The sequence below is a fragment of the Cygnus atratus genome, chromosome 1 (assembly GCF_013377495.2).
Source record: "Cygnus atratus isolate AKBS03 ecotype Queensland, Australia chromosome 1, CAtr_DNAZoo_HiC_assembly, whole genome shotgun sequence".
Lineage (NCBI taxonomy): Eukaryota > Metazoa > Chordata > Aves > Anseriformes > Anatidae > Cygnus > Cygnus atratus.
Window position 1 is genome coordinate 48138496 of NC_066362.1, and position 27852 is coordinate 48166347.

Sequence of the window (27852 nt, forward strand, 5' to 3'; positions counted from 1 at the left end):
GCCTCCCGGCGGTGCGGGTACCCGGGGGAGGGTTTGGGGGCGAGCCGCCGCCCGCACCACAGCCACAGCCCCCTGGGCACCGTCCCTCCAGAGGGCGTTTCCAACCCGGGTGTGTCAGGCCTGCACAAAACTCACCCGGGTGCTGTTGGAGACAGAAAGCATCTCAGAGGCGATGCTGTGGTTGTGCAACAGCGATAAAAGAAGCAGGGAGAGACAAAAGTCGGTTACCTGACATGCTGCTGTAGGACCTGACGTGGGTCCAGCACTATAAGTTTCCACATGCCCATGAAGCATCTCATCTGTGTCTCTAAGGCACGTCAGCCAACTGTGTGGCAATCCCTTCCACAGAACCGCTCCTTCAGAGAGCTACAGATAATGCGACCTCTTCCAGGTATCTTCAGCCTGAAGACACATTGCATCTTTTCTGGTCTGTGGCATAGGAATTTCACGCAATCATCAGTGGAAACCTCACGGTTTCAGCAACATCTGACTTTGTTCTGCAGTTGCAGAGCAGTTAGCCGTGCTGATAACCTCCAGAAGCCTAGCAGGCATGTAGCCAGAAATCTCTGGTCAAGAGCCGATTATTCCCACAGATCGCTCCCATGAGCAGTAGCAAATGTTTCTTTTTGGATATTTTTCCTGACAAGTGGGAGATGAAAGGCCTGGAATACTGGAGTCAGTAAGCCATAGAGAGAGGGGCAGAGAGGTGCCAAAATGCTTTACAATCTAGGTTTCATCATCTTTCCAAGGTACAACCAAGATCAGAAACTGCATCTCCACTGCAAGACTCCTCTGTGCTTTCTCCATCATTCCCATCAAGTTTCTGTGTACAGCCACAGTGATCTGACCTGCGCTCGGGCACCAAACAGAAGCCACACAGTTCTGTGTATCTTCTGCTACGTACCAGCTCGTTATTCCCACAAGGAAATTGCTGTGCTAGGATGAGGTCAGCTCTTGGATGAAGAACAGCCTTTTGAAGCTGAGTGCAAGCAAGAAGGTGGTTATACTGATGAACAAAGAAAACATGTTGACGATTTTAAGCTCAAGGACAGTGTTGACAAAAATAAATGATTATAAAGTGTCTGAAAGAAATGCAGTCTGGAAATTACTATAAGGAAGTGAAGTCGTGTTTAAGGAGTGAAATTCTAGAATACCTTGTCCATAGGTATGGTGGGGACAAACCGATTTACTTCGGACTGCATCTTGCTGACTTTATGAGCACATACACTTTGTTGTTGTCGCAACGTGGGTAGTTGCTTGTCAGGCTTCTTACCAGGATCTTGCACGTGGTACAGACTGGTCAATGTGACCAACAAGCTTCCTAACCTGGGAAATTTCGTAGGCCAACTGTATTCAGCTGTTAACCGCCAAGGAGCTAATTAATCAACAAGATTATAAAGAACAGCGAAAGATCTTGATCTTGTAGTTCCTTACATATGTACACATATATAAGTTTTTAGTTACCTTATTTTTTTTCCACACAGCCAATGCTATGTGCTCTTTGGAGGGAATGTCTGGTTCCACACAGGAGGGAAGCCACCAGGAGGATTACTGGTATCTGTTACATAGCACTATCACATCGTTAGTCTTGTCTTTCACGTTGAGACAATGGCATACCACTTACAGGGTTTTTTAGAAATCTGTAGTAATGTTTTGTGTCTTGTATATACTTATTGGGAATACTTGACAGCCCTCTCAAATTTTGATTCACAAAACAGCCTCCGCTAGGCTTTCAGATTCCCTGATTTTATACCCTCGTTAGTTTTAAATTAGAGGTAACCTGTGGGTATTTCTTATTCTGGAAATGCGTTCTTTTCAAAGATTACTGTAGCGGCAAATCTTGCAACCTAAATCCCGGTTCTAGAAGGTTGCAATGGAAGACACCGAAGAACTTTATTTTTAAAAACTAAACCACATTCCCTGTTAAGGTTCCAGACTATTTTTAGATGGTTTCTAAAAAAGGGTTTGGGAGACAGTATACGAGGTCTACCCCCTCTCTGACACATAATGTTCTGAGAGTCTATTCTTAGAAGCATGTTCTGACAGATTACAACTTTCTGGGAGCAAGACAGGAATTGCTTAAGGACACTCAGAAGCGTGACTACACACTTCTCAAGTATGTCTGGAGATGGGGTTATTAATAACTGCCAACCGCATTGCTTGCTTCAGCATACTGTGGGCAGCAAAGAGGAAAGTTGCTCAGTCTGTGTTGGCTGAGCAGAAAGGAGATTTCTCTGTCCGTTAACTGCGTGGATACTATGAAGGCACCAGCGGTAATTCCATGAGTTGCTGACCTCTTCCTGGGACTTCAGATCTCTGAAAAACCTCGAAAGCATAGTTTCTAGATTGCTCTCTTCCTGAAGAAAAAGTGTTAGCTTTTTCGATCTTACTGGAGCAGTCAGTCATAAATTTCTCCAGGAAATATTTTAACTGATTGAACAGTTGATTCACAGTTAGGCAACAAACCATGTAGTAATGAAGGCAGGGCTGTGTTGGTTGGCTCTGCTTTAGAGGAACAAATATATAAATCAGGGCTGGTATCTAGATTGATGTGGTCTTTTTTTTTTTTTGTCAGTTTTTTTTTTTTGTGTTGTTCCCTCCATCTCCCCCTCACCTTGTGGGAAATAGAAAATCCAGACTTGGCTGTTCTAGCTCTCTTGCTGCAGTGGTATATTTAGGAAATTGTTTCTTAGTACATTCGTTAGGGCTGCTCATTGGCAAAATGAACATGGGAAGTATTTCTTTTTTTCATAGAAACCAGTGTTTCAAAATCCTCAAGGAATAAGCAATTGGTTTCTTTTGTTTCCATTAAATCTGGAGTAGAATGGTACTATATAATCATACCTAGAAGTGAAACTGAATTTGTGAATGCATGGGCTTGTTTTATTGCAAGGACGGTTTCCTAAAAATGGAGATGGACAAGCCTTTACTCCTGAAATAATGTGTCTTAATCTTTGTGTAGTTATTTTACAAATTTAGGGCGCAAATTTCTAATAAGGCACTGCAGTAAGTAATTAGGGTGTTAATTATTAAATCTTCTCATGTTACACTGTAGCCAGAGAGGTTTCTATATTTTAAGTCAATCTGTAAACACCCAGAAACAACTCCAATGCTTATGTCAATAGGCTCTCTTCATTCTTTCGTAAATCTCATCTCATCCTGTCACCTGTCCATCTGGGTACTGCTAAGGATTCAAGCTGCAACTAAAGTGTTTGTAGTGTATATGAATACAGCCTAAGTAATTTGTGCTTATGCTTATACTGTAGTTCAAGTGAGCAATATTATTCTTGTATTCAAGCAGCCATTTAACAAAAATAAACAAATAAATAAATCAAGAGGTGTTTCCTACAGTTTAGGCTTGGACTCCCAGCATCCCGTTGTGATGTCCTGTGTAGGTAAAACATATAACTGATTTCTTCTCCCAGGACAGCTTCAGCTGGTGCTGCCAGTTAAGATCATTCTGAAGTCGTTCAGTGACTATTGTGATTTTTGCCACGTGAAAAACTGCACTTCCGTGCCTCAGTTTCCCCATTTGTGTGTAAGGATAACAACAGTTCTTTTAAAATACTCTGACATTTACTAAGGAATATTTTTAATGTAAATTCTAAATAATACTTTGAGAATTCATTCAGTATATGTACAGATATATTTTTTTTTGGTTAATCATCCTGTTGAACAGACTTTCTACAACATTTAACAAAAATTGTCAAAATGGTTTTGTGTAAAATAAAGAATCGAGGTTTCGTAAGATTTGTAATTGCAGTAAGACTTCTGTAAGATTGCAAAGGGGGGTAGGAGGAGGAGTAAGATTAGTCATCCACAGGCTCAGCTGGTATGGATGCACCCACTCAATGAGTAACTAGATGACAGGAAAAGCTGTCACAGGAAGACGGTCAGCAGCTGTGTTGAATTGTTCCAGGAGTATTAATTGTATAATTGCAATTATTTGTTTACATCTTCTGTCTACAGTGACATTATAGAGCACCTCATTGGTAAATAAGGTGGTTGCTTAAGTTTGTTCTCAGAACTGCCATAATCCTAGAGATGGTGTGACGTGGCTGTCACAGATTTGTGCAAGGAGGAACACGCTCCTTGTCCTGACTCCCACATAGGTGCAGTGGGACAAGACAGGCTGAGTCAACAGGACATGTCGCTGCTGCTGGAAGGGCTAATCCTATTCCTGCCGCATCTTACTGTGTGTCGTACTGTTCCTCTTGTGCCAGGTCTAATGCCTCAGTGAGCTGGTCAGAAAGGCAAACAAGTCAAAAATAAATAAATAAATAAATAAAACATCCCTCACTCCTCCCATTCCTTTAGCGGATAAGCACCTATGGAAGGAGGGGGTCAGAAACAGAGGGCAGAGTGACCTTGTCAAAAATGGTAAGAGACATCCAGAATTAATTGGTTTAATAACTCGTTGATATTAAAGGGGGAAACTTCACTCCCATTCCCGGAATTTACCTTTGTTGTCTCTGGTGCTTGCTAGGCCACAATGTAAGGCAAATCAATTCACCCTTCCAGCTGAAGACTGTGGACTAAATGGCCGTGTTTCTGCCAGGTTAATGAGGTGAGTCAGGTTAGTAGAATCTGACAAGATCCAGAAGTGAACTGTGGGGAAACACTGTGGATGAGGAAGGAGTGTAGGAGTGGGATGGGAAGAGGAAATAAGGTCTCCTCCTTTTGACAGGTTGACTCAGCTGTCTGACGTAACTTGACCTCAAGTACACAGTTTCACCTAATCCAGTGAGCTACAGTTTGTTCCCTTCTCATCCCCCCAGGTGTTTCTGTCCCCTTTCTTGTGCCAGAACTACACAGCTGTGTGGCTGCAAGCAGCTCAGATCAGCCCACAGATCACCCAGGAACTATTCAGTCTTCTGCGAGATCGGTGAGCTGAGGGAGCAGCAGTGTGTAGCAGAGGACGAGGGCAGGATCCCTCTTCAGCAGGGGTGCAAATACAAGGTGGTGTAACCCTGACATGAAACTACACCCTAAATAACCGCTGCTGAGGCAGCCCTTGTCGGAGCTGTGCTGTAGGAATGAACTCTGGTTTGAATGGGGACTATAGGTGACAACAATTTTAACAAGCACTCTACCTGAATTTGCTTTGAAATACCTGTGTTTGTAACCCTTTATAAAAGGCAACCAACAGCAACAGCAGCTAGACAAGATTGCTTTTCTAAAATGTACCTGCATTTTCAGGCAACCTGAATTCAGAAGCAAGGCATCAATCATGGAGCAGCATTGCTCCCTCCAGGGAGCTGAGGGCACCCCAGTGTGAGCCGAGTGGTGACCCCATCTGTGGCACCAGAGGCAGGAGAGCAGAGCAGGGTGGTCACCACAACTCATCCTGTCGTTCATCCAGGGACCATCAGGCCTGACAGGGTAACAGGCCAGGTCCAAGGGTGGCCCAGGAAGAGGGCCAGGGGTAGGCACGCTGAGGTGTAGCTCAGGCAGGGACTGAACACCCAGATCCTTCAGAGGGTAAGGGTGGAGGCCCCACTTGAGGCCAATCACAGCAATTAAGGTCCATTTGTGCACTCAGGGCCCTGACACACAGCTGTGGAGTCAAAATACCACGTAACAAGGTCTTTACTCATCTAAGGGCAGTACAGCTATCACGTTCCTCGAGTCGGACTCAGTGATCCTTGTGGGGCTCCTCCAACTCAGGATATTCTGTGATTCTATGATTCTGCCTGAGCTGTGGGGTTTGTTTCAATGATATTGGGGAAGCAAACAGCAACTTACAGCTCTACGAGACAATCAGACAGAACTCCAGGCAATAGTTCTAATGAAAAATCTCAATTTAATTTAAACAAAAGTATCAATCTCAATGACTGCCAAACACATAGCATCTTTATCTTTCAACCTACAAAAAGAAAAATACCAGGTTGAGTTAGGGAAGGCAGCTGTCTGAATGAAGATGTGTGACTTCATTGATTACAATATTCAGGATGAAAGTAAAGCTTTATCTTTCCCCCAATAAACTTTTATTTTACCAAATAAATAAATAAATAAAAAGATTGCTGAAACACCTTACAAATCTTGACAAATTACCTGTGTAGTGTTGTGAAAATCTAGTTTTTCAGATCTACTTTCTCTTCTCTACTTTTCTCCTGTCTGCTCCCCCTCCCATGCCATCCAAGAAACTTGTACATTTATTTAGGCGGTTTAATGGTATTGCTATATGTGACTTTGAAAAATTGTGTGGATAAGGAACTCCTGTGCAATACTGCTCAAAATATATAATCTAGAAGAGATGAATAAACACATTTTAGGGTCAACCTCGAATTCTGGAGTAGGAGTGTTGAAGAACTAGTTCACCAGCGGAAGTGGAAAGCAGAGCCATACTGGGCTGGATCACCAGTGGCTCTTCTCCAAGGAAGCCTTCCAAGAGACATGCCAAATGGAGGGGGAGCACACGGTGCTATGTGGGCTGCAGTCCAGAGCCCAGTTACACTGGCAACAATGGCTGAGTGGGAAAAGTATTTTCCTTCTGGGATGGACACTGGAAGATTATTGAGGTGGAAAAGCACCAAGAAGGTGCAAGAACCTCCCCACAGGCTGTGACTAGCTGAAGAGACATACTTACATGTTTTGTTCCAGCTCTGATTCAGAGGATTAAGTTGCATTCTTTGGTAATTTTAGAATGTAATAAAAGGACAATTTTAACTATAGCCTCTCCTGGAAGATATCTCTTGTTCAGAGGGAGTGCAAAGAAGCAAAATCTAAAGCCAGGATTCTGGAGTAGCCAGTTTCAATGGCTTTTCCAGCACCCATATGGATGCTCAGGGACCTCTGTAGCAGTCTTAGTTGGAGTGGAATAACTTAGGGGTATGACCTAAATCTCTGTACATATGACAATAAAGAAATAATGTTTTTGTTCCCTGCCATTTCTGGAGCAAGCGGACTACAAAAACATCTTCCTAAAAGCCAGAAAGAGAGGCATCATGAAAACTGCAGCTTCCCCAGGATGTGGCAGGCCACTTGCTGAGCAATGAAAACTATTCAAACGTAATAGCTTGCCAGACCAACTTGCTGCAGCCACAGACTCAAGTGAGATTCCTGGTCTGCAACACTTGTAAGAGAACACCACATACAACATTCATCAGCATTTAAGTCAACTATGCTCCACTGTTGCTGCATCTAGCAGACATGGGGCAAGGTTTACAAAGCAGAAGTTCCGGCACTTTCAAGGAGCTGTGTGGCTTTTTACTCACACTGATCCTAAAAGCATCTTTTGGCCTATATTTGTCCTCCATTTATGCCAGTCCTTTAATGATCAGTATTCCAGAAGAAGGTTATAAGGTGGAGGGGGGGTGGGGGGTGGTGAAAGAGAGAAGACAGAAACAAGGAAAAATGTGTAATTCTGCAAGCAGTGTAAAAAGAGAAATCAGTTCTAATTACTTCAAATTTATGACGCACTGAAGATTCTTTGATGTATAATAAGTATTGTAGTCATTGAGAGTTTCTCCCACCGGGACTACCAAAAGCTTTTCTATCTTTTGCCTGTCCATTTTTGCAAAATTCACAAGGAATTGCTGCCTTTAATTTCTCCAGCTATATCCTGATATCTGTTTGATGCTGACAAGTACATGCTTGGGTTTCTGGGTTACTGGCATAGGAAAGAAGGGTGAAATGGGACCATTTGGTCCCTTAGCTGTCCATTGTATTATGTGAAATTTACACAACATGGAGAGAACAATTTTTAAAATAACCTAAACATATGCATTCCTTCTGCATATGTCAGCATACCTGCTAATTCAAAATGAAGACTCCTCGTTATTACTGGGTGTCATAGCAACATGATTACAAATATGTGCTGTTATTCATGAAGCTGCAAGATTATATGAATGTTAATGTCCTCTTTTAACTAACCTTCTGTCCTCAGTTTTCTCTCCTGCCTCCCTAAGCAAAGTTTGCTGTAATCCCTTCCCTCAAAAGCAATTAGATTCTTTAACCCATTCTCATACTGCTCAGTGGTGAGCAGTTATTTATATAGATCAGCACTACATTGTGGTCATCACTAGATTATGTTAATTCATTTGCACCAATGCCACTGCTTTCCCAAGGGGCAGACATTTTGAGAAGGCATTACTGCGTTTATGGCTTTTATAATTTACTGCGAAGTAATCCTTCATTTGTGAAGATATGAGTTCTACATATGGCTCTTAAATGTAGCCTCAAAATTCTTCAAAATAAACAAGGTTTCCTCAAGAGCAATTTTCGTACCACACAAGATCTAAACCACCCCTGTGAGCCCGGGTCTGAGGTTTACTTTTGCCCATGCAAAGAACATCTCGAATACTTTTTGTTTAGACTATTTGCTCCTGCAGAGGGGTAGGAAACTGTGCTACAGTCATTTGGAAGGGATTTCACATCTCAGTGTGAAAAAACTCAACCAACTAGTAACTCGCCAAGACTGCTGCCACCAGAATCAAACACTAAAGCACTAAAGCATCCTTAGAAGGAGAGCCCTAGCAGCCTAGATTATAATTGTTTACTGTAAGGCACCAGGTATGCTATAGATACTGTAATATATGAAGCTAGGAAAAAAAAAAAAAAGCAAACATCCAGCTGAAGAAACACATTATCTTAGGCTTTTTTCCACCTTATTTTTTTTTGTTTTCTTTGCTAGAGCTCATCATTTCACCTTTTCTAGATGAGATGGCAAGTACTACAAAGGCACTGAGTACACAAAAGTATACACTCAGTCTAGTTTAGTAGTAGCATCAAGTTGTAATAAAGTAAAAAGGAAAATCCACAATTAAAGAATTAAAAGTAGGTATAACTAGCAAGACCGGACTTTGCTGAAGGACCACATCTAAACACAGCCATTTCACAAGCTCAGTAATGAATGCAAATGAACTCACCCTTCTCCACTGCAGGATGAGGGTGTGTTATTGATGAATCCTTTAAGCTCCAATTCTGCAAATGTGCTTCCATGCACTTTTCTTGCTGTATGTCACGTTATTGTTGATTTTATTGACTTCATAGAAAGTTACATCTATTAATTTAGCAGAGCAACTAAGTGTTTAAAGGGACAAACGTACATAAGAGTGCACAGCAATTATGTTTTTTTTTTTTTCTTCATGAATTTATTCATGAATTTATTGGAATTACTGCTCTATTCAACAGCTAAGGAGATCAAATAGTGTAGAACAATGTAGTTGTTAGTTGCCTTCTGTAGCGCGAAGGATAAAGAAGGAAAACTAGGTAAGTTTTGGGGAAGTATTGTGGGGAGGGTGAAGTTTTCAGCTTAGAGGAGACTGACGGGAGGCCTCATGGCAGCCTGCATGAGGGAGCGGAGGGGCAGGCGCTGAGCTCTGTTCTCTGGGGACAGCGACAGGACCCGAGGGAACGGCATGGAGCTGGGACAAGGGAGGGTCAGGCTGGGTGTTAGGGAAAGGTTCTGCACCCAGGGGGTGGTCGGGCACTGGGACAGGCTCCCCAGGGCAGCGGTCACAGCACCGAGCTTGCATTTGGAGAAGTGTTTGGACAATGCTCTCAGACATGTGATTGATTTTGGGGTTGTCCTGTGTGGAACCAGGAGTTGGACTCGATGCTCCTTGTGGGTCCTTCCCGCTCAGGATGTTCTGTAATTAATCCTAAGGAGGGAGACACACCACATCTGACACATGCTTCATGTTATTGTAGCCACACAATATGCGTTGATATAAATGCTTAAATTTTAGGACATAGAACACGTTGGTAGTACCTGTGATAGGAATGTGTCAGCAGTTATGCAGTCCGGATTTGCCAGTGTCAGAGACCTTTCCTTTCTACCATGGCATAGGCCATCTAGAAGTCCTGTTTATGACCTGGGAGAAAACACTTGACAGGCAATTGTGCATGCAGCATCCTGTTCCTGGCCGTGCTGCTAGCCTGCTCGGTAACCTCTGGCAGTGGTTTCACCTTTCTGTGCTTTTATTTCCCACCGGTACAGCAGCGATAACGCTGGGTGTTACTGTTGGAATGCAGCTGTATAGCTGGATGTCATAGGATGCTCGAGAAATAATGGTGTTTGTGTCAGTGACCTCTAACTTCTACGGCATTTGTCTGTCAAGAAGGATGAAAATTCACTTGGAGGGGCTTCAGTAACGCAAAGGTAGCATGTTTGGAGGTGCTTTTGTGACAGTTTAGCGGCTGAAATCAGGAATAACACGCGTTATCCCGCCGACAGGCCGAGGAAACCCCAGTCCTGCCAGCGCCGGGCGGCCACCCGGGCTCTGCGGGGCGCGGCTGGGTGCGGCCCTGCGGGCAGAGCCCGCTCCCCGCGCGCGGCCGGCCGGGGCCTACATTGCCCGTCGTGCCGCGCCGAGGGCGGCGCCAGCGGAAGCGCGGCGCGGGCGGCTTCCGGCTGTGCGCGATCCCCGGGCGGAGGCGAGCCCGCGAGCCTGCTCCCGACGAGACAAGATGGCCGGGCTGCCCCGCAGGATCATCAAGGTACCGCGGCCGCACCGCCGCCCGCCTCTCCCCTCCCCTCCCCTCCCCTCCCCTCCCGGCCCCCTCCGCCCGCCCCGCTGCTGCTCCGCCGCGCTCCCGGGGAGCTGCGCCCGGGGGGCACCGGGATGCGCCCCCCCCCCCCCCCCTTCCCTCCCTTCCCTCCCTTCCCTTCCCTTCCCCCCTGCGGCGGGGCTCGGCGCGGGGACGCCCCGGGGCCCGGCCCCCATCCCCGCGGTGCTCGGCCCTGCCCGGGCGGGCGCAGGCCGTGGCGGGCGGCGGGAGCCTGCCCGGGCCTGCGAGCCGGAGGCCTGCTGCTGGCGGCTGGGCGCCGGGCTCCGCTGCGGCTCCGGGGCGCTTCCCGCCGCCCTCGGGGGCGATTCCGGCGTGGTTTGAGCGAGGAGGAGTCGCCCAGCGCGGGGACAGGGACTGCTGCGTGCCCCCAGCCGCCCTTCCCGTGGCCTGGTCCTGCAGCCCCTGTCGGTGGTTGCTGGGCTGAATCCCCCCAGCCCCGCTCTATCTGCAGCGATGGGGTTTGGAGTCCTCAAATCGTGGCTGCTAACTGCTTTTACAGAGGTTACCAACTTATTGCATTAAGGTTCGTTAGTAGTCAGGGGAAATCGTAGCGCCCCGTTTCTTTTCCAAATGAATGAATGTCACAAATAACTCGCGGTGCTGGGAAGCTCTCCTGGTTGGGCATGCAAAGTGGCCAGCCACCATCAAACACCATAATGTGGCAAATCAATGATGCAAAAATAAAACTGGATTGTTGTTAAAAAGATCAATTTATCCGATAGATGATAGAGGAGTTGAGGTAAAAATAAGACGGGCTTAGGATTCATTGTGTATCAAAGCGGTTAAACTATGACTGCGGCTCAGAAATGTAAGCATTTGTAAGACACATCTTACAAGAGCGATTTCGGTCATCCAGCTGCCTTGGTGCACAGCATACAATGCTGAACGTATTTCAGGTGTGAGAAAACACTTTCATAATACAGCAGAACCAGGATTCATCGCAGAGATGTGGTGAGAGCTCACTCATGGAGCTGATGCCCATGTTAGATTTCTCTGTAGCTTTTGACAGTTTTCCTGTGCGCAGCCAAGAAGCGCACCCACTTGTAAGCTGGTACATAAGTTTCCATCTTGGCACTTTTGTTTTTTCAGCTTCTTTTAGGGAAAAAAAAAAAAAGTAGAGCAATGCGCACAGCTCTTTTCCGAGATAGGTGATGGCACAGGAATGTTTTATCCCATCCATGGAGATGGATGGGTGGACACACGCTCCTACCAGCAGAGTCCTAGAAACTCCAGATTTCCTCCAGAGGGGTCTTCCTTAGACTCTACCAGGAGTAACGTCTGTTACAGGGTGGTGTGTATTGTGGGTTGTGCCCCGTGTATGCATTGTGGGTTGTCTGCACGCAGTCTACAGCTTTTGAGTCTTGATTTGGTTGTGTTGGATGACCAATTCTGTATCTCCCATGCTGTGCATGCATTAGGACGTCAGATGTAGGTATGGTCTAGGATTTCAATCGGGCTAGTCATCCCAGTCCTGAATGCAGAAAGTAGTATTTTGAACTATCAGAGCTGCAGAGGTGCAGGCCTAGCAGTAAGTCCGCTTGAGTCTTCAGGAGTCTCAAATGAGGGTGGATTTGATGTTTGCTGTCCTGCTGATCCTAATGTAGGAGTTACATATCCCAATGTCGGTTGCCTTACATGAAGGGCAGTAAATGAACTTTACTGCTAGGGCGAATTTGAAAGATGAGGGAAGGAACAGGAAGAGAGAAAGATGGGTCAGAGGATAGAAGAGGGCCACTGAAGGCTAAAAGAGCTGCAGTACAAGGTGCTCCACCAGAAGCCATTTCTCTCTCCAATTCGCTAAGGATCCTGTTAGCAGAAGCCCTTTTCGCCTTGATCCACGTGCAGCCTTCGCGCCCTCACCTGGGGGAGGCGCAGCAGTGGCCAGCTGGGCGTAGGAGCACATACCCACGCCAGACCAGGACGCAGAGCCCAGGCAGCTGCCCGAGGTGCGCCTGGTGGTGCTGGGCTGCTGGCACACGGCCTGGCTCTCGGGGTGACTGGCGGCCCCGCGCTCTCCTCGGCTTGGCAGAGAGCTCTATTTATATTGTCAGTACTACCCCGCGCTCGTTTGAAAGGTGACGGTGTAGATGTGGCGAGGTATTTCTCGCAGAAGATAAGGGATTACTCCTGGCTCGCTATATGCCAATTACTTAGAAACACAGGCTTTAAACAAGTGGGGTGGATGATCTGTAAGCTCAGGAGATGATTTGCTGTGGAGGTGTGGCTTACAGCGTTAACACATCGCAAATGTTGAGCAGAAAATGATCTTTGAGTCCTTGAATGTATAATTGGAATTGGAGAAACTTTTGTCTTGTGAATAGAGAGGAGGTATTTTTATTTTCTTCAGTAGCCTAACAAACACCAAGGGTCCTCTGGAGAGTCAGTTTGTGCAGAAAATCTGTTCCTCAAAGAAAATGTGGTGTGGTATGCTCACATAGATCTGTGTCTTTGTGGTGGACTGCATTCTGTTTTCCTACTGCGCAGTATTAAAAGTGACTCTTTGCAATGTACACCATAAATGAACCCAGAAATTTTTACTTTCAAGCGTTTATTACACCAATTATCTCCTGTGTTGCAAAGTCACGTAGCTCCAGTGGAGTAAGGAGTTGAATTGCATCTGATTTTTTTTTTTTTTTTTTGGCTGACATTCAAACCACCTCATTTCTGTGTCAAGTGCAGTCAGTGTATCTGAATGGGACGGGCAATGTTGCCTTGTGTCATCTTTTTGAAATGTTTTTTTCTGCTGTTTTCGCTGCTGCAGTGATCTCATCGTTCATGGTTTGGTGTCCAGGTCTGCGTTAACTGTGTAACCAGCTGCTAAAAACACTTTTTGTTAAATCGCTGCAGCTGCTCGTGTCGTGAAACAAAACAGCTGAAGCAGTACGTGGTGTTTCTTCAAACTTCTTTTTTGCTAAGGAGTTTATCAGTGTGAAGCTATTGGGCTCTGATTTCCTCCCCTGCACGGTAGTGTTATTTTCTGAGATATTCCTTCTTTGCTGTTTAGCATAAGAAGCCATTTCCTCATTACTGCCAGTGAGCTCCTTCTAGCAGTGGTTTTTTTTGAGAACCTGGGTAATGCTTGGATTGTGGAGTTACAAAACGTTACCTTGGAAAGTAAACTTTCTGGGAGGTTTTACGGAGATTCTTGTGGTGTATGTGGAGACAGGCACATGCAGAATTCTGCTCTAGAGGTAAGTATAATCTGCTTTAACTGTGTGTTTGGTTTTTTTAAATATAAATCACGTATTCAGTCTGCAACTTCTGAAACTATCTAGGGGTTCTTAAATTCACTCACAGCCTTCTTGCCTGGCTAGAAGTTTCTCACTCGATCTTGGAAGCTGTGGACTGCTGTGGCATAATTTTCCTGTGAAGAGAGGCTGTTTAAGGTTGCCACTACTTCTTGATTTCTCCGACACTTTGGGGCCTTTCTTTGTTTCTTGCATAAGCAATATGAATTCATGTCCAGTCTTTTCTATTTAGTATCTTTCAGTAGTATTTTGAGTTTGAGCGGTGATTTGGCGTAGAAAACAGATCCCTTCTGGTCAGTGCAGTTCCTTGGCATTCACCAGAGAAGCTGGATCTTTGGTCTTTGAAATGTGTTTTGCCCCGTGTATGCTGTTTGAATCTTGTGGAGAACCTCAAATTTGACGGAAGGATGGAAACTTCGAATTTTTCAGAATTTTTTTTTGAGTCTCCAGCAGCTGTAGGAAGGCGATACACTCTGTGCTTCGTGACCCCTCAGAGTCTTCGTGCCAGCCCTCGAGCACGGCCCGGGCTGGCCGTGGCAGCGCAGGGTGCCGAGGCAGGCGTGGCAGCCTGGAGGCTGGCGGCACGGATGGGTTCGTGGGGATGGGGGAGGCTGAGAGGGAGACCCAGCCCCAGAGGGTAAGAATATGGTCAAGTTTCACCAAGGAGCCGGCCTCAAATGGGAAGCGTGGAGCCTTAATAAAAGGTCTCAAAGAGAAGAACACCAATAGCTTTGCATAGTCCTTTCCTTAGAGAAGCTTGTGGTAGAAACCAGAGGGCAAACTCAGAGGAAAGAACGGCAAATAATCCAGCTAGAGGCAAAATTTTTGTTTGGAGTACCTTCTTGTATAATAATTGAGCGTCTTTGAGATGCAAATATGCAGTAAAATAAACTTTTAGTATTGATGGCAATGTTTTTTATCACTTTGTGCACAGTCGTTGCCTGACCCATTGAAAGCCAGCAGAAATATATCCTCAGTATTCGTTCTGTGTAATAGCACAAAGCAAAAACGTGGCTTTTGTTGTGCGTGACCGGTGGGTTAGTACTGATAGCGAGCAAGCAAGTGGCAAATTTTGCCGTAAATGGCATTTGGACAAAAGCTCGGTATGACTTCTGTGCCTTAATCCCACTTCGATAGTTGGCCCCATATGTTGATGCAAGGCCTTAGTGTGAACTGGAAATGTGACGGCAGGAACGGTTTGCGCTATCAGCTTCCCGAATTCAGTTGTGCCTTGCTTTACCGTAGCTGCAGGTGCACCGTAAAAAGCTTGATCTGTGCTAGTACCCAGCTAATCCTCGAGGAATTTGCATAGGATCTCAGCTTCGCAGTTCCAAAATCCCGTAATCTGCTGCGGAAAATCTGGGGACGGTGTCGGGGGAGAGCGGTGCTGACCTCCGCGGTGCCCTCCCCGTGCGAGTGTTGGGGGGCAGCAGCCCCAGCAGGCAGGTGGGGTGCCCGCACCCCGGGCAAGGAACAGAGGCATCCGTGTGCAGGCCAGCGACTGGAAACCACAAGCACAGCCTTCTCTTTACGATGTCTGACCTCCGCGTTAAAGTTTAATGGGCTTCATCGGTAATTCTTCTTTTCCTAAAAGACGGAGAGCATCTTCAGCTGTTTTACAGCGTTACGATTTTCATCTAAGCATTTTGAGATCTGGCAGGCAGCGTGGCATTCGCCTGGGTAACAAATTTGTTTTCGTAATTGTAGCTAATGAAACGATAGAGTCTGGAAGAATCTGTGCCAAAATGCGATGTGCTGTTAGAAAAAGTTACCGGGTTAAGTAAGTCTTCGTGGTTTTCCGATGCAGCTTTATCCATGTATGTAGAAGACAATTTTGACTGACAACTTTCTTCGTGTCTCCTGCTGCCTTCCCCTCGAGAATCAAAGCGAAAACGTGCGTGCAGTTCACCTTCTTCTGCGCACCCCATCAGTTCGTGGTGAAGTGTGATCTTCCTCTCTATCCCACGCTGAACGAACGTGAAAGAATTGCCATGCAGCAAGTAATTATAACTTGTCCGCGTGCCAGTGTGCTGCTTTCAGTTTAGCCCTGTGCAGCTAAAACCGTTAGCTTCTAGTTCGTGTCAGAAAATGAATCCAACCAGCTACTAGCTGTAGTTGGAACATAAAGGTAGTGGTAGCTGGCAAGGGTTTTCTGTGATCAGAATAAAGATAGGAAATAAACGTGTACGGTACGTGCTCCGAAGTGAAGTGCTGAAGCTGGTGTTACGCTTCTGTGGTTCGTGCAGGCTGCCAGCACAAGGTGGAAAAGCTGCCACTGTGTTAAGTTAGATGAAGCAGAAGTTCTCAAGGTGGTTAGCCTGTGGTTCTCGTTGGCCCGCCGTACTGTGTAAACAGCTTTAACCTGGGCTGTGCTGGCACAAAAAAGCGTGTGCTGCTGCAGCAGGCTTGGACCGAGGGACTGCTTTGGCTCCGAACTCTGCAGTAAAGGTTATTTCTTAAGCCAAATCAATTCTGTGATCTCATTTGTTTGACTTTGCTACTGCTCGGGCTGATGAAAGGGCTGCGTGTGACCGTACGAATGAGCCCTGCTGCCGAGGGGGTACGGCTTCCCGCTCTGATGGACTCTCGTGTGTTGTGAGGAAGGGTGGACGCCCAATTATAGATGTGAGCTGAGTTGATTAAGAAGGACCGGTGGGCTGAAATAGCAGGGAGAACAGTTTGACTTCATTGCAAAGTCAACGTCTGGAGCAACAGAGAAAGAGATAATGGGTTAGCACTGGTTTGTGGTCATTCAGAGCAGAGCTTTGGTGTAACATATATCAAAAATCTATGATTTGTGATATTTACTTTTCTTTTGCCTTAGAAATCTTCCTGGAGAACTTGACAGGAAATGTTGGCTCTTCCCTAGGGAGCAAATATTGACAAGTGACTGATGAGCAATTAGTTAAACTGAAGGGTATCTTTCGGTTTTGTCTTTTCCCACATAAATAGGTACGTGTGGTGCCCTCCAAGCGGTGTTATCTCTGCTACAGCAGAAAGTGGAGCTGCTGGCTTTCATTTTCTGTCTTCTTTTTGTCGTTGTTCAACTCTAACTTGCAGCGTCATCTGTGGAACTTGAACTCTCCACCACATCCTCTCTAGAAGTGCTTCTGGATGTGACAGTTCGAGTCTGCTCCGCGGGCTGCCGTATGGGTGTCTGCCCCGTGAGCCACACGGGGATAACTGCCCCGGTGCCTGGAGCGCCTCCTCCCGCGCCTTGGCCTTGGCCTTCTGGCGGCAGGAGCTTTTACCTGCAGCCGGTGCCAGCTGTTCGTCCCTCGTTCTGCTGGGAGTCGCTGTCCTCTGCTAGGTGGCAGCAGAGTTTGTGCTGCCAGCCAGCATTTTTTGGGTTAAAATCGTAGGTAAGAGAGCCCAGCTAACTTCTACAGAATTGAATAAGGTGTGCTGGCGGGATGTGCTTTCTCAGTAGGGCTGAGGGATGGCGATGTCCGGCGAGGGGGTAGCAGTAAGCGCTGGGAGATGTAGCTTCTGTTGCGGGTGATCTTTTAAAAAGAGGGCTATTGATCCATCATCTGTGCTCCCTGAGCGGCCCTGGATAAAGCTGTTCAGGGTTGGTTGGACTTGCAGGTAGGGGTGGGTAGTAGCTAAAATGTTTCACTGCCTGAAGAGGATTGAAGAGGGCTTGTGCCTTGCCTTGGCCTGAGAAAGTCTCGGGGCTGTAACCTCCATCTTGCTGGGTGGCAGCAAAGGTAAGCGACCTGGCGGCTGTGTAGGGAGTTGTGCTGATGAAAATAAGAGTAATTCCCCCGAGACCTTGTGTGAAGGTGCGGCGTTGCAGCATTCGAAAAGGCGAAATATTTAACAGCTGCGATAGCCACGGCGTTTTCTTCTTGGATAAGAGGCCTTACTGATGTTTTCTGTTCTGAACTTCCAGAGCAGTTTTATCACGGCTGTGTTGAACTCTGAGAGGCTCGGTGATGTTACATCTTTACAGTACTGGCACAGAGCTGCTGGGCATAAGGATTCTTTCCCTGTGCCGCCGGCGCTGTCAGAAGTCGCTAGATAACTTGATAGCGAGTAAGAAGATACACAGAAGATACTTTGGTGCTTAGGACCTCATAGGTGGGTGAACGCTTTAATTTAGCCGTTTGCCATCTGGTGCTGAAATTAGCACTTCTGGTAGTTAATCCTCTTCCTCTGGGACGAGGAGGAGCCTCTGCGTTTCCTTCCAGGCTGTCACCTGCCGGCTCGCACCTGCCTGTCCTGCCGCCACGGCCGGAGCCGTCTCCTCTCCCACCCTTCTGACACCGTGCGTTTGCCTCCTCCTCGTGGTCGGCACAGCTCTTTGTTTGCATGGGCATGTGGTGGGACAGCCCACAGACTTTTCTCTCTTGTAATTTTTATTTTATTTTATTTTTTTCCCCCTGGCCTTGTGCACGCGCTGCGTTTCATTCACCATGAGGTCAAAAGACCGCTATGCGGACAAATGTTGGTGCCCAACAGGCCGAAGTGGGAAGGCCCCGCAGCTTTCTTTGTTCCTTCCCCCTGGTGGCCACTCAGTTACAGCTGAAAGTGTTCAGGCTCTGTACGGTGTTCGGATTTCTCTAGGTTCCTCTTGTTGTAATGGACTTCATGAATTTCACTGGGTGATCTAACAGTTGGTACTAAAAGACTGAGTAGAGCAAAGGACTGCAATAAGTTGTGTCCAAAGTGTATTCCGCCAACTGTAACATCTCTCTAAAGACTTCCGTGTTTAACTGTGTTTATGGATTCTATGTTTAACTATGTTTCTGGATTAATATGCAGGGTTTTTTTAATCAGTGTTTACAGCAGTAATACAGAACGTGAAATAAGAAAACGGGGGTGATGAGAAGCTGAGCATCAGACATAAATTGCAAAGCAGAGCAACTTTGGCTGAAGACATTGAGTTTGGATTTCTTCATTGAGGTAGTTTGTGCTGACTTCGCAAGCAGACTTCTTTCTGAAATTCTGGAAGTCTTCAGACAGTTGTCTTTTTTTTTTTAATTTTTATTGTATTTTGTAGATGTTAGATGCTGATTTTTCCTTTATTACCTATTTTAGCCACTATTCCTTGGTAGGCAACATGAAATTGGTGGCGGTTAACTATAGCCAAAGTACAGGGAAAGGAATAGCAGTCGTTTTTCCAAGCAAAGAATACAGTACTCCGTTCTAAAAAGCAGTGAAGAAACTTTAAAAATTGTCTAATCCCATGCAACAGTTTCTTCCTTCTCTACTGGAATGGTCTTTACCAGGCAAGTGAAGCTTTAAAGATTTCAGTTCAACTGCGGTGGCTCTGTTATGTAAGAAATACGTATATTTTTTTTCAGATGATTGCATACATGAGCCTTCTGATTGTACTTGCCAGTGTGCCATTGGTTGGTGCTGCCGGGGGGCTGATAGCAAGTAAGGCTTCTGAAGTACGTTACAGAAGCTTTTTGTTTTCCAGAGTTGTAGCATGTAGTGAGATTCTTTGTTGTTGTTTTGGCTGAGGTCTTGGCAACTTGAGGCTTTTATAAAGACTGTTGCAAGACTAGAATGGATGAAAATAATGGTATATTTTTGATAGATTCCTTCTTTGTACTGTGCTTTAAAAATTGATTTTCGTGCGTGTCTGTGTGGCAGCATCTTCTCTTGTTCAGTTGGCCTCCTTAAAGAGGGGCTCTGTCGTGCTCTGGGCGTGGATGCAGGAGTATCGTGGTGCTTGTCTGCTTTTCAGTATTTTTTTCTTCTTCCACTGAAAGCAGGCTGATGAAGGCTAATGCCCAAAGAACGAAACACTGAAATCAGTATCTCGTTTGTGTGGTTGCTCTGTCTGGGCAACCTGAAAAGTCCCCACTCCCACCTCCTGCTCTTCTGCTCTCTGCTAGCCATCACGGATCTCTTCCTGGGCAGCCTCGTCCTCACAGGTTGCTGCATAAACAGGTTGAGGGTTTTTTCCCCCCTCGGGTACAATTAGCCTTCAGTTTAATGTCTTCATAGAAGAATAGCTGTAGAGAATGTCAGCTCCACCATCTGTCCCACCCGTATCATCTGTCACTCTACTTCAGGCCACCTGCGCTAATAAGCAAAGCTTTACTTTTGCTTGTCAAAACACCTTCAACACTTCTGTGTTTCTTTTAAGCACTTAATTAAAAATAAGAAAGAAAATCGGGGTGGGGGGGGGTGTAACCAGTTGTGAATGATAGTGTTTTTTTCTGGAAACCCTGACTGGCGTGTATCTTCATTTTCCACTTACTTATTCATTTTCTTTAATCAATGAAAACTGTGAGATTAACTTGAAATTGGAAAAAGTGGAGTAAAAGTAAGAGCAAGAAGAGATCTCGTTCTAACAATGCTGTGGAGTATGGCAAATAGAAGTAACTACTTATGGATGCAAGGGATACTTTGTTAAATGCTTTAGAGCTCAAAACCTGTCTTAATACTTTCTGTGAAACTTACTTCAGTATGCTACAGGAGAGCTGATAAGAAACACTGTAAAATGCTGTTCTGAAACACTTATTTAGATGGAAATTTGTATTTCTGTGAAGACAAAATGAATCGCTATATTGCGAACACGCTTGTTGTCTTAGCAGCAGAACTGTAAAGCCTGGTTTTCTGTGAATTTATCCTTTTATGCTGCTTTACATGATAAGATGTGGGTATCCTAGCTCCATTTTTATCCCTACTGGCACTTTGGTGGGCAAGAAACAGTGCGTGCTTTGAAATAAAGTGGCCAAACCACAAGCCGTATCGGGGTTTTTCCTGATGTTCTCCTCAGTAGCGCAGAGCGTGATTTCTGTCTTAGCCATTGACTTCTTACAGAGCTTAAAGAAACTGGCTGCAATTGGACAAAGGGTTCAAAAACTATTTTGGGGAGAAAGGGGGAAGTAGCAGATTGCACAAGAGTCGCTTGCTCAGCTAAGAAGGTATTAGAAAGCTGATCGCCCAAAGAGATACGGGAAAGTGAAATATTGAGTACGCTTGAGCTTCCTGGTTAAGTTCAGAAACGTAGCAAGTTTAAAAGTTTAACTGGAAGTGATTATTTTCTTTTGGTGTTTGAGAGACTGGTTTTCATTGGGGAACCATCCCCAGGGGAAAGTAACGTAAAATTACAAAATCAGATTACCATGTTAAAGGAAATTAAACGCTTCCTTTTTGTAGATCGAGCCCACTTTTGTTGACTCTTCTATGGGTGATTTATGGGTTTGTTTTTGGCTTTATGTGCACAGGCTTTAAAACATAACTTTTTGATTCGTTTTCCCCTTTCTACTACTCTTCTATGGTTCCGCCCAATATGTATTGAAGATATTATAACTTTCCTCATAACTGAAGTTCAAAAGTCTTGTTTTCTGTCACAATTTAGCAGGTGTCTATGTATTTAAGTAAAACCACCTCATGTTCTCTCAGTGAATGGCATCATCTCTGTTATTTTTCCATGGTCTAACAAGCTTGTCTGTGTGTAGAGTTTTAAAAAGGCCTCTCGTGATGCAGAGATACCTCTCAACTTCTGCGTAAAAGAGAAGTGGCGTGTGCTCACAGGAGCCACGGCTGTCGTTCTGTCTGCCGTGGAGAAGTGCTCGGCAGGTGGCTGCGTCAGAGCCCGGCCGCCAGGAAAGACGAGCGTCAGCCACTTCCCGCGCAGGCTCCTTGCAAGTATTCCTCCTCACCTCTGTTTGGAAGCAGTTCAAGTTGTGCTGGTAGTGCTGGAGCTCCGTGTGCAGCGCAGGAAGCAAGACGTGCTTGTTCAAAGCACTTTTCCACTCATGTTCATGTTCCACACGGGTCCTGCACGGGCTCTGAATAGCCTTAGCACCAGCGTAGCTCTGCGTAACGTACGTGGTTTTTTCCATGCTCACCTCTTCTGTGCTGTCTTATAGCAAGGTAACCGTGTCCGCGTCCTGTAGAGGCATGAAGGGCTGTCTGAACGGGAAGACATGCTAGCGGTGGTGTAGCTCCTTCGCTACGATGCCATGCCTTATCAAAGGAACCATTTTTCTCATGTACGGGCGCGCTCGTTGTTTACTGACGCATGGTTTTTAGTGGCGGTTTGTGCAGCTCGCAGCCAGACGTCGCTCCCTCAGTTCTGCTGGCAGGTGGAAGTGCTGATGCTGCTGCCAGAGAACTGCTGATTCTGGGTTATTTTAAGCCAGGATTGGCTCGGGGGGACGGTTGCCGTCAGCATGCTGCCGTAGCTGGGGAGGCAGTGGGGAGATCAGAGGGACTGAGTGGGGGCTAGGGACTGCTGAGGTCAGCCCAGCTATTGAAAAGCCTTCGTATGTTTAAGGCTTTAATCACCATTATATATGTATGTTTGACAGCCTTGGCTCCGTCTAAAATTTAGGCACACCCGTAGGAAAGATGTGATTTGCCTATTAGCAAGTCTGGTGGCAAAGTGCAGGTGGTAGCAGCTGTGAAGAAGCTGAAAAATTGGACCTTTTCATAAAGTTTTGTTAATTTCAAGCTGGCTCGTTGTAATAGTTTGTTTGGCATAAGACGCTATTTCCTCTTCCAAAAGTGTCAAACTGCAATAAGTATACGATCCTTCGTAGGTGGAAATCTGAATTAGCGCATCTACCTGCGGCAGCACTTTTACTGAAAACGTGCTCAAAGAAGTGGAGAATGTTTTATACCTTTACAGGGATAACCCATGGTTTCTTGCAGGCTCTCATACGCTGAACTAAAGCTTTAAGTACTAGTTAGAACTGCTCTTCTACAAAACTACTGGACAGGGAAATGACCAACAGATCTCAAATTCTGAATATGTTGTAGATTCACCTGTATCCTTTAAAATATATTTGCATGAGTGAATGTAGAAAGCTTTGAGCAGTGTGGATACCCTTCAAGGAATGTGTATAAGTGGCATTGGCAGCTAATCCCTGTGCTGATAAGTAGACAGTGTGTAGCCACAACAAGGAATCGGACCAGATAAATCTATTTTTTGTGTGTTTGTACATAGTAATAACCTCAATATTATGAGTTGTGGGAACATGTTGAATTTGAGACGAGTAGTTGGATTTTGGTGTTAATTATTGTGGCTTCGCTGCTTTGTACATCGATTATCTTTTGCTAAAATGAGGTGTTATTTAACGGCATCAAGACAGCTGCACAAGTACTATGTGAGTTTATTTTAACAAAATGCAAGTATTGTAACGGTCCAGTTACATTTGAAGAACTTAAGTAGAGGTATTTTGTGCTGGTTTTAGTGCTATTGTAGACACGGAGTAACTATGCTATAAAACCAGAGTAATAAATTAATATTACACCTACAAGTTACCATTTTTCCTCAGCAGAAACAGGAGAATTTTTTTTTTTGTGAAAGTCAACATGGAAAAAGGTGGTGATAAAATTAACTGCACACAGTGAAAACAAGCTGGAGGAAAAGCAGGAAATGGGGCTAAAATTACCTGAGGAAATGAGGTTTCTGCAGAACTTCTTGTCCCTGCCTAATGTCCTTTTGCCAGTTCCAGCTTTTTTTTTTTTTTTTTTTATAACAGTGGAAAGGTGCCTGCAAGACTTGTGAAGACTGGCAGCGGAGGAGAGGGAAAGACGTACAGAGCTTAGTCTGTTCAGTGCATTAGCAGGATGGTCAGAACATGGGCAGCTCTCGACTATGGCCACATCTTGGTGTCTGGGGTAGGATTAGTGCTGTAGGCAGAAGAGTTGAGCAACAAAGAAAACAAATCTGTGTAGGAAACCAGCCTTTCCTAAGTCTGCTGCTTACAGAACAGCTTGTCTGTCTCCGGCTGGTTGTTAGAGTAAATTTAAATGCGCTTATTTGTAGACTGAATGTGCTTGAACAAAAGCTATTTACAGGTATATGTATAAATATATTAAACATCCTTAAAAACATCTTTAATATTGCAGCAGAGCAGTAGTTTCAGTTCTCCAAAGTTGGCTCTGATTCCAGTACAAACATTCATCTCAATAACCCTGTCCACTCATATTTGAGTAAAGCTTGAATACTTTCCTAGCCAAGGTAGAATGGGAAATGCTTTTGGTATTGTCACTGTGGTATTCTTTAAATTGCTTTTATGTATACTGGAAAAAAAAATGAGCTCGGCAGCAGTTTAATCAGAAGTTAAGAGGTTTGCTTAGGACAACTTGTTATCCGTTACCTGGTGCTGCTGAGGCGTACACTGTTTCAGCAGCTGAGGGATCTGAAAGGAGATGTGTGCCCGTTCACCACATCCTGCTCTTTGACTTTAAGGTACTCATTTAATGTGGTAGTTTCAGTGGGTGTAGTCAAATAACTCATGATAAATACTTGTTTTAAAATAAATACAGCCTGACAATCTACATTAAGCAGGTTGTCTTTGTTACATTGCCTCTTTTTTTTTTTTTTCCTTCTTTTAGGAAACCCAGCGCTTGCTGGCAGAGCCAGTCCCTGGGATAAAAGCAGAACCAGATGAAAGCAACGCACGTTATTTTCACGTGGTCATTGCAGGTCCACAGGATTCCCCCTTTGAGGGTGGGACATTTAAACTTGAACTATTCCTTCCAGAAGAATATCCAATGGCAGCTCCTAAAGTACGTTTCATGACCAAAATTTATCACCCTAATGTAGACAAGCTGGGAAGAATATGTTTAGATATTTTGAAAGGTAAGTGCAACCTTATTTTTTTCCTTTTTGTGTTAATAAGTGCAGAACTTGTAGATCAACCCTAAAAAGAGATTTAATGTGTTTGCAAGAATACCTAACCTATCCTTTAATTTGGGGGAGGAAAACTTGTTTGTTTTTTTTGTTTTTTTTTTTTCTGTAGACTGTGAATGTGGTGTTTCATACTGCTATAAATGTCTCTTTAGATAAATGGTCCCCAGCTTTGCAGATTCGTACAGTTCTGCTATCAATCCAGGCTTTGTTAAGCGCTCCCAATCCAGATGATCCACTAGCAAACGATGTAGCTGAGCAATGGAAGACCAATGAAGCCCAAGCCATAGAAACAGGTGACGTATCTGACACTATTTTTCTAACTTTAGGAAATACATTGAGCTGATGACTAATTGGTTGGGGTTTTAAATCCTGACCTCCTGTTTTATGCCCGCAATGTGCAGAAGCAATCATTGCATGCGGTTGTAGTCCAAGTTTCCTCAGAATGCCTGCAGCACTCTATTCAAAAGTGTAAATGTAGCCTTCTAGAAGAACACAGATCTGTTTTATCTTGAGCTTTTATGTGCCTAAATTGTAAGGGTGTCTAATTTGCACTCATAGTAAAATAAAAGTGCACATCTGTGTTTTTAGTGTAAAGTTTAAGAAACAGATTATTTAGTATCAGAAAGTACATCTCTTCCGAACCTGCTTCTGTTGCAGGCTGTAACGGATTGAAAGAATTATTACGTTAACCCCTTTTCACTGTTGGCTTCACTGCAGTGAGACCACTTCAGCAGCTGTCAATTTTTGTGTATTATATATTGGATATTCCAGGAGGTCAAAATTGCACGTGGAGTCTCAGAACTGGTATTTTGTGTACTTGCAGGAGCAGTGTAAAAGTGGTGTTAAATAAAATAATGACTTTAATAAAACTTGAAAAATACTTTTTTTCCTTAAACGTATATTTTTTTCTTTACAGCCAGAGCATGGACTAGGCTATATGCCATGAATAATATTTAAATGCGCTTTGAACATCAAGTGTGCATCACTTCTCCTGTTCTGCCAAGACCTCTTCCTTTTTTTGTTTGCATTTAATGGACACAGTCTTAGAAACATTACAGAATAAAAGCCCAGACATCTTCAGTCCTTTGGTGATTAAATGCACATTAGCAAATCTGTGTCTTGTCCTAATTCACTATTGTAACGCATGAGCAGAGGCTAGAAGTATCATCTGGATTGTTGTGAAATTGTTTAAAAGCAGCAGCACATCTCTGCTTTTAATCCCATCATGGTTTAAGTATAAGCACTGTGAATGAAGGTAGGCAGGGTTAGCTGCGGGGCTTTTTGTTTTAATTTTGTGGGCTCCTCCTCCCTTTTTATGGTGATGCTAATTGCATTGGTAAAAGCAGCTAACCAGTTATACTTTAGAATATACCCTCTAGCCCAGTCTAACTTAGACGCTGTAGATGGACAAGCTTCGTTGTTTGAACAAAAAACGGGAACATTAAACAAACATCCATCACCTTCACTAATAATATTGTGATTCTGCTGTCAAGTGTAGAAAAAAATCCCTCCAAGAAAAAGCTTGTGACCATTTTGTATGGCTTGTCTGGAAAATCTCCTGTAAATCTTATGTTTTAGTAAAATATTTTTTGTTATTCTACTTTGCCTTTGTACAGTTTATTTTGCTGTGTTTTCATTTCTCTAATGTGACAATCGTATTTAAAAAAAAAAAATAATTGAATCCAGAATTGACAATTTGTCTTCATCAGTCTGACAGATTAAAGAGTAAAGAGGTGGAATTCACAATATTCTTTGCTTCTGTTTGCTGACTTCTTATTAATTTGTGTTATGTGGGTGACCTTACCTGCCCGATTTAATACAAAATTACATTTGGAGTGACTTTTTGGGGAAGAAAGTCTCTGTAACCACTGTAATCATAATTTCAGTAATGCACTGATACACGTTTTCATGGAAATTGAGCATAATCAAATAGGAGGCTGAGAGGAAATGACAGCACTAATTGTGAGTATCTGCATAACTTGTCTTTGCTGATTATCATCAAATGTTAGGCTGCACACTTTTCTAACGTCTTTAATTCCTGTCCTCTATAAACATGAAATACCAGTGCGTGTAGAAACCACTGTTACAGCCAGCTTGTATATCGACTGATGTTTGCTTAACCACTTCTAGCTAGCGCCTCTTGCCACTGGTTTTACTCTACAAGCCTTATTAAGCTACTTGCTTGAAGAGCCAGCCTGCTTAAATAGCAACAAAGCTTCTTTATTGGAGGGAAGGAAAGTTTTGATGGAAAAACTTCCTTCTCGTCCTTGTTCTCGAGTGTATGCATCTCGTCTGGGAGTCCAGCATCTTTTCTGGGAACCCATCTTATTACTTCCCTTAAAATTCCTGTATCCCTATTCTCTTCCTGCATTACCCTCCACTCCCCAAATAAAATCTTAAAAGCTTTTGGCAAAGCCAACCTGGAATGTGTAAATGACAGCTTGCTGTGGTTGTAGTGGGGAGTGTTACGCCATGCAATACAGGGTCGTGGTTATATAGTCTGTTGGTATTCTTCTCCCTCTTACTCTAGCATCATCTGAAATTTCTATAGAATGTGGTGTATTTATTGTGCTCTTATGTAAGATGAATATTAAAATGACATTTTTCCAACAGACAGTGCTTTCAGTGGTTAGTAACTGGTATTGTCCCTTGCAGTTCTTGAAACGCGGTTCAAGCTTGGTTCAGAATTCAGCTTCGGGATATTGAGCTGTAAAACCTGTTCTAAAAGTAGTTACTGTGTTGAATGTAAGCCAAAGTTGCATTTGGGGCTTGGTGAGGGGTTGTTCTTCAGAATGGGTGTGTGCCATTAACCCTGCCTTCTTCTTACAGATGAGCACGTGCTTGGGTTTAGATGGCATACATCCCCTGTGCGCTATTGATGCGGGCAACTTTGGGGCGGGCAGCTGAGAGTGCATGAACTGTGCAGCAGGCCCTGGGTTCACCTCGCCTGCCTCCTAAAGCTTTAAATGGATGCTCCCTGGTGCATAGGGCATGCCTCGGCTCTCCAGTCCGAGGATGTGGCTTTGGATGTGGCTTTCCCTTCCTTCCGCAGAGAAGCGGGATCTGAATTGGTGCTGAAGAGAATTTAGCTTAAAACTAGGTGGGATGAATCCAGACCCAAAGCCATTTTGCAGATGGCTAGGTGTTCGTATGTTCAGGGCTTAAAACTTGGCTAGAGTTGGTAGCTAATATGGGGATGTAATTAAAGCTATGAGTAAGTTCTTGATGGAATATTATTAATATATAAATAGAAAAAAATCCTCTGCCCCCATTCGGTAGTGACTGAATAAAGTGGATTATAGAACCGTTTGAGTACATGGTAGCCAGTACATGTCTGCGTTATTTCACTTTATTTTAATTAAGTATCTCAACAAATTGGGGACTTAAAGAAGTCAACACTGAGTTTGAATGTATGAGTCCATAGTAAGGATATGTCTGAAATTAGTGGTATAAAAGGACAGGTAAAATACTGTATTT

The 27852-nt window shown here is 44.4% G+C and overlaps 1 protein-coding gene across 1 annotated transcript; it reads left to right on the forward strand.

The window, feature by feature from the left end:
* Nucleotides 1-10295: 10295 nt before the first annotated feature.
* UBE2N (ubiquitin conjugating enzyme E2 N) lies at nt 10296-25975 on the forward strand. Its single transcript, XM_035551646.2, has 4 exons — nt 10296-10443; nt 24078-24324; nt 24528-24668; nt 25292-25975. Exons 1-4 carry the CDS (start codon nt 10414-10416, stop codon nt 25330-25332), a joined length of 459 nt encoding a protein of 152 aa, XP_035407539.1. The 5' UTR covers nt 10296-10413; the 3' UTR covers nt 25333-25975.
* The last annotated feature ends 1877 nt before the right edge of the window (nt 25976-27852 follow it).

Coding starts and splice junctions, on each gene's coding strand:
- UBE2N (XM_035551646.2), top strand. CDS start 10,414: ATGGCCGGGCTGCCCCGCAGGATCATCAAG. Junction 10,444..24,077: donor TGCCCCGCAGGATCATCAAG/GTACCGCGGCCG, acceptor TCCTTCTTTTAG/GAAACCCAGCGCTTGCTGGC. Junction 24,325..24,527: donor ATGTTTAGATATTTTGAAAG/GTAAGTGCAACC, acceptor ATGTCTCTTTAG/ATAAATGGTCCCCAGCTTTG.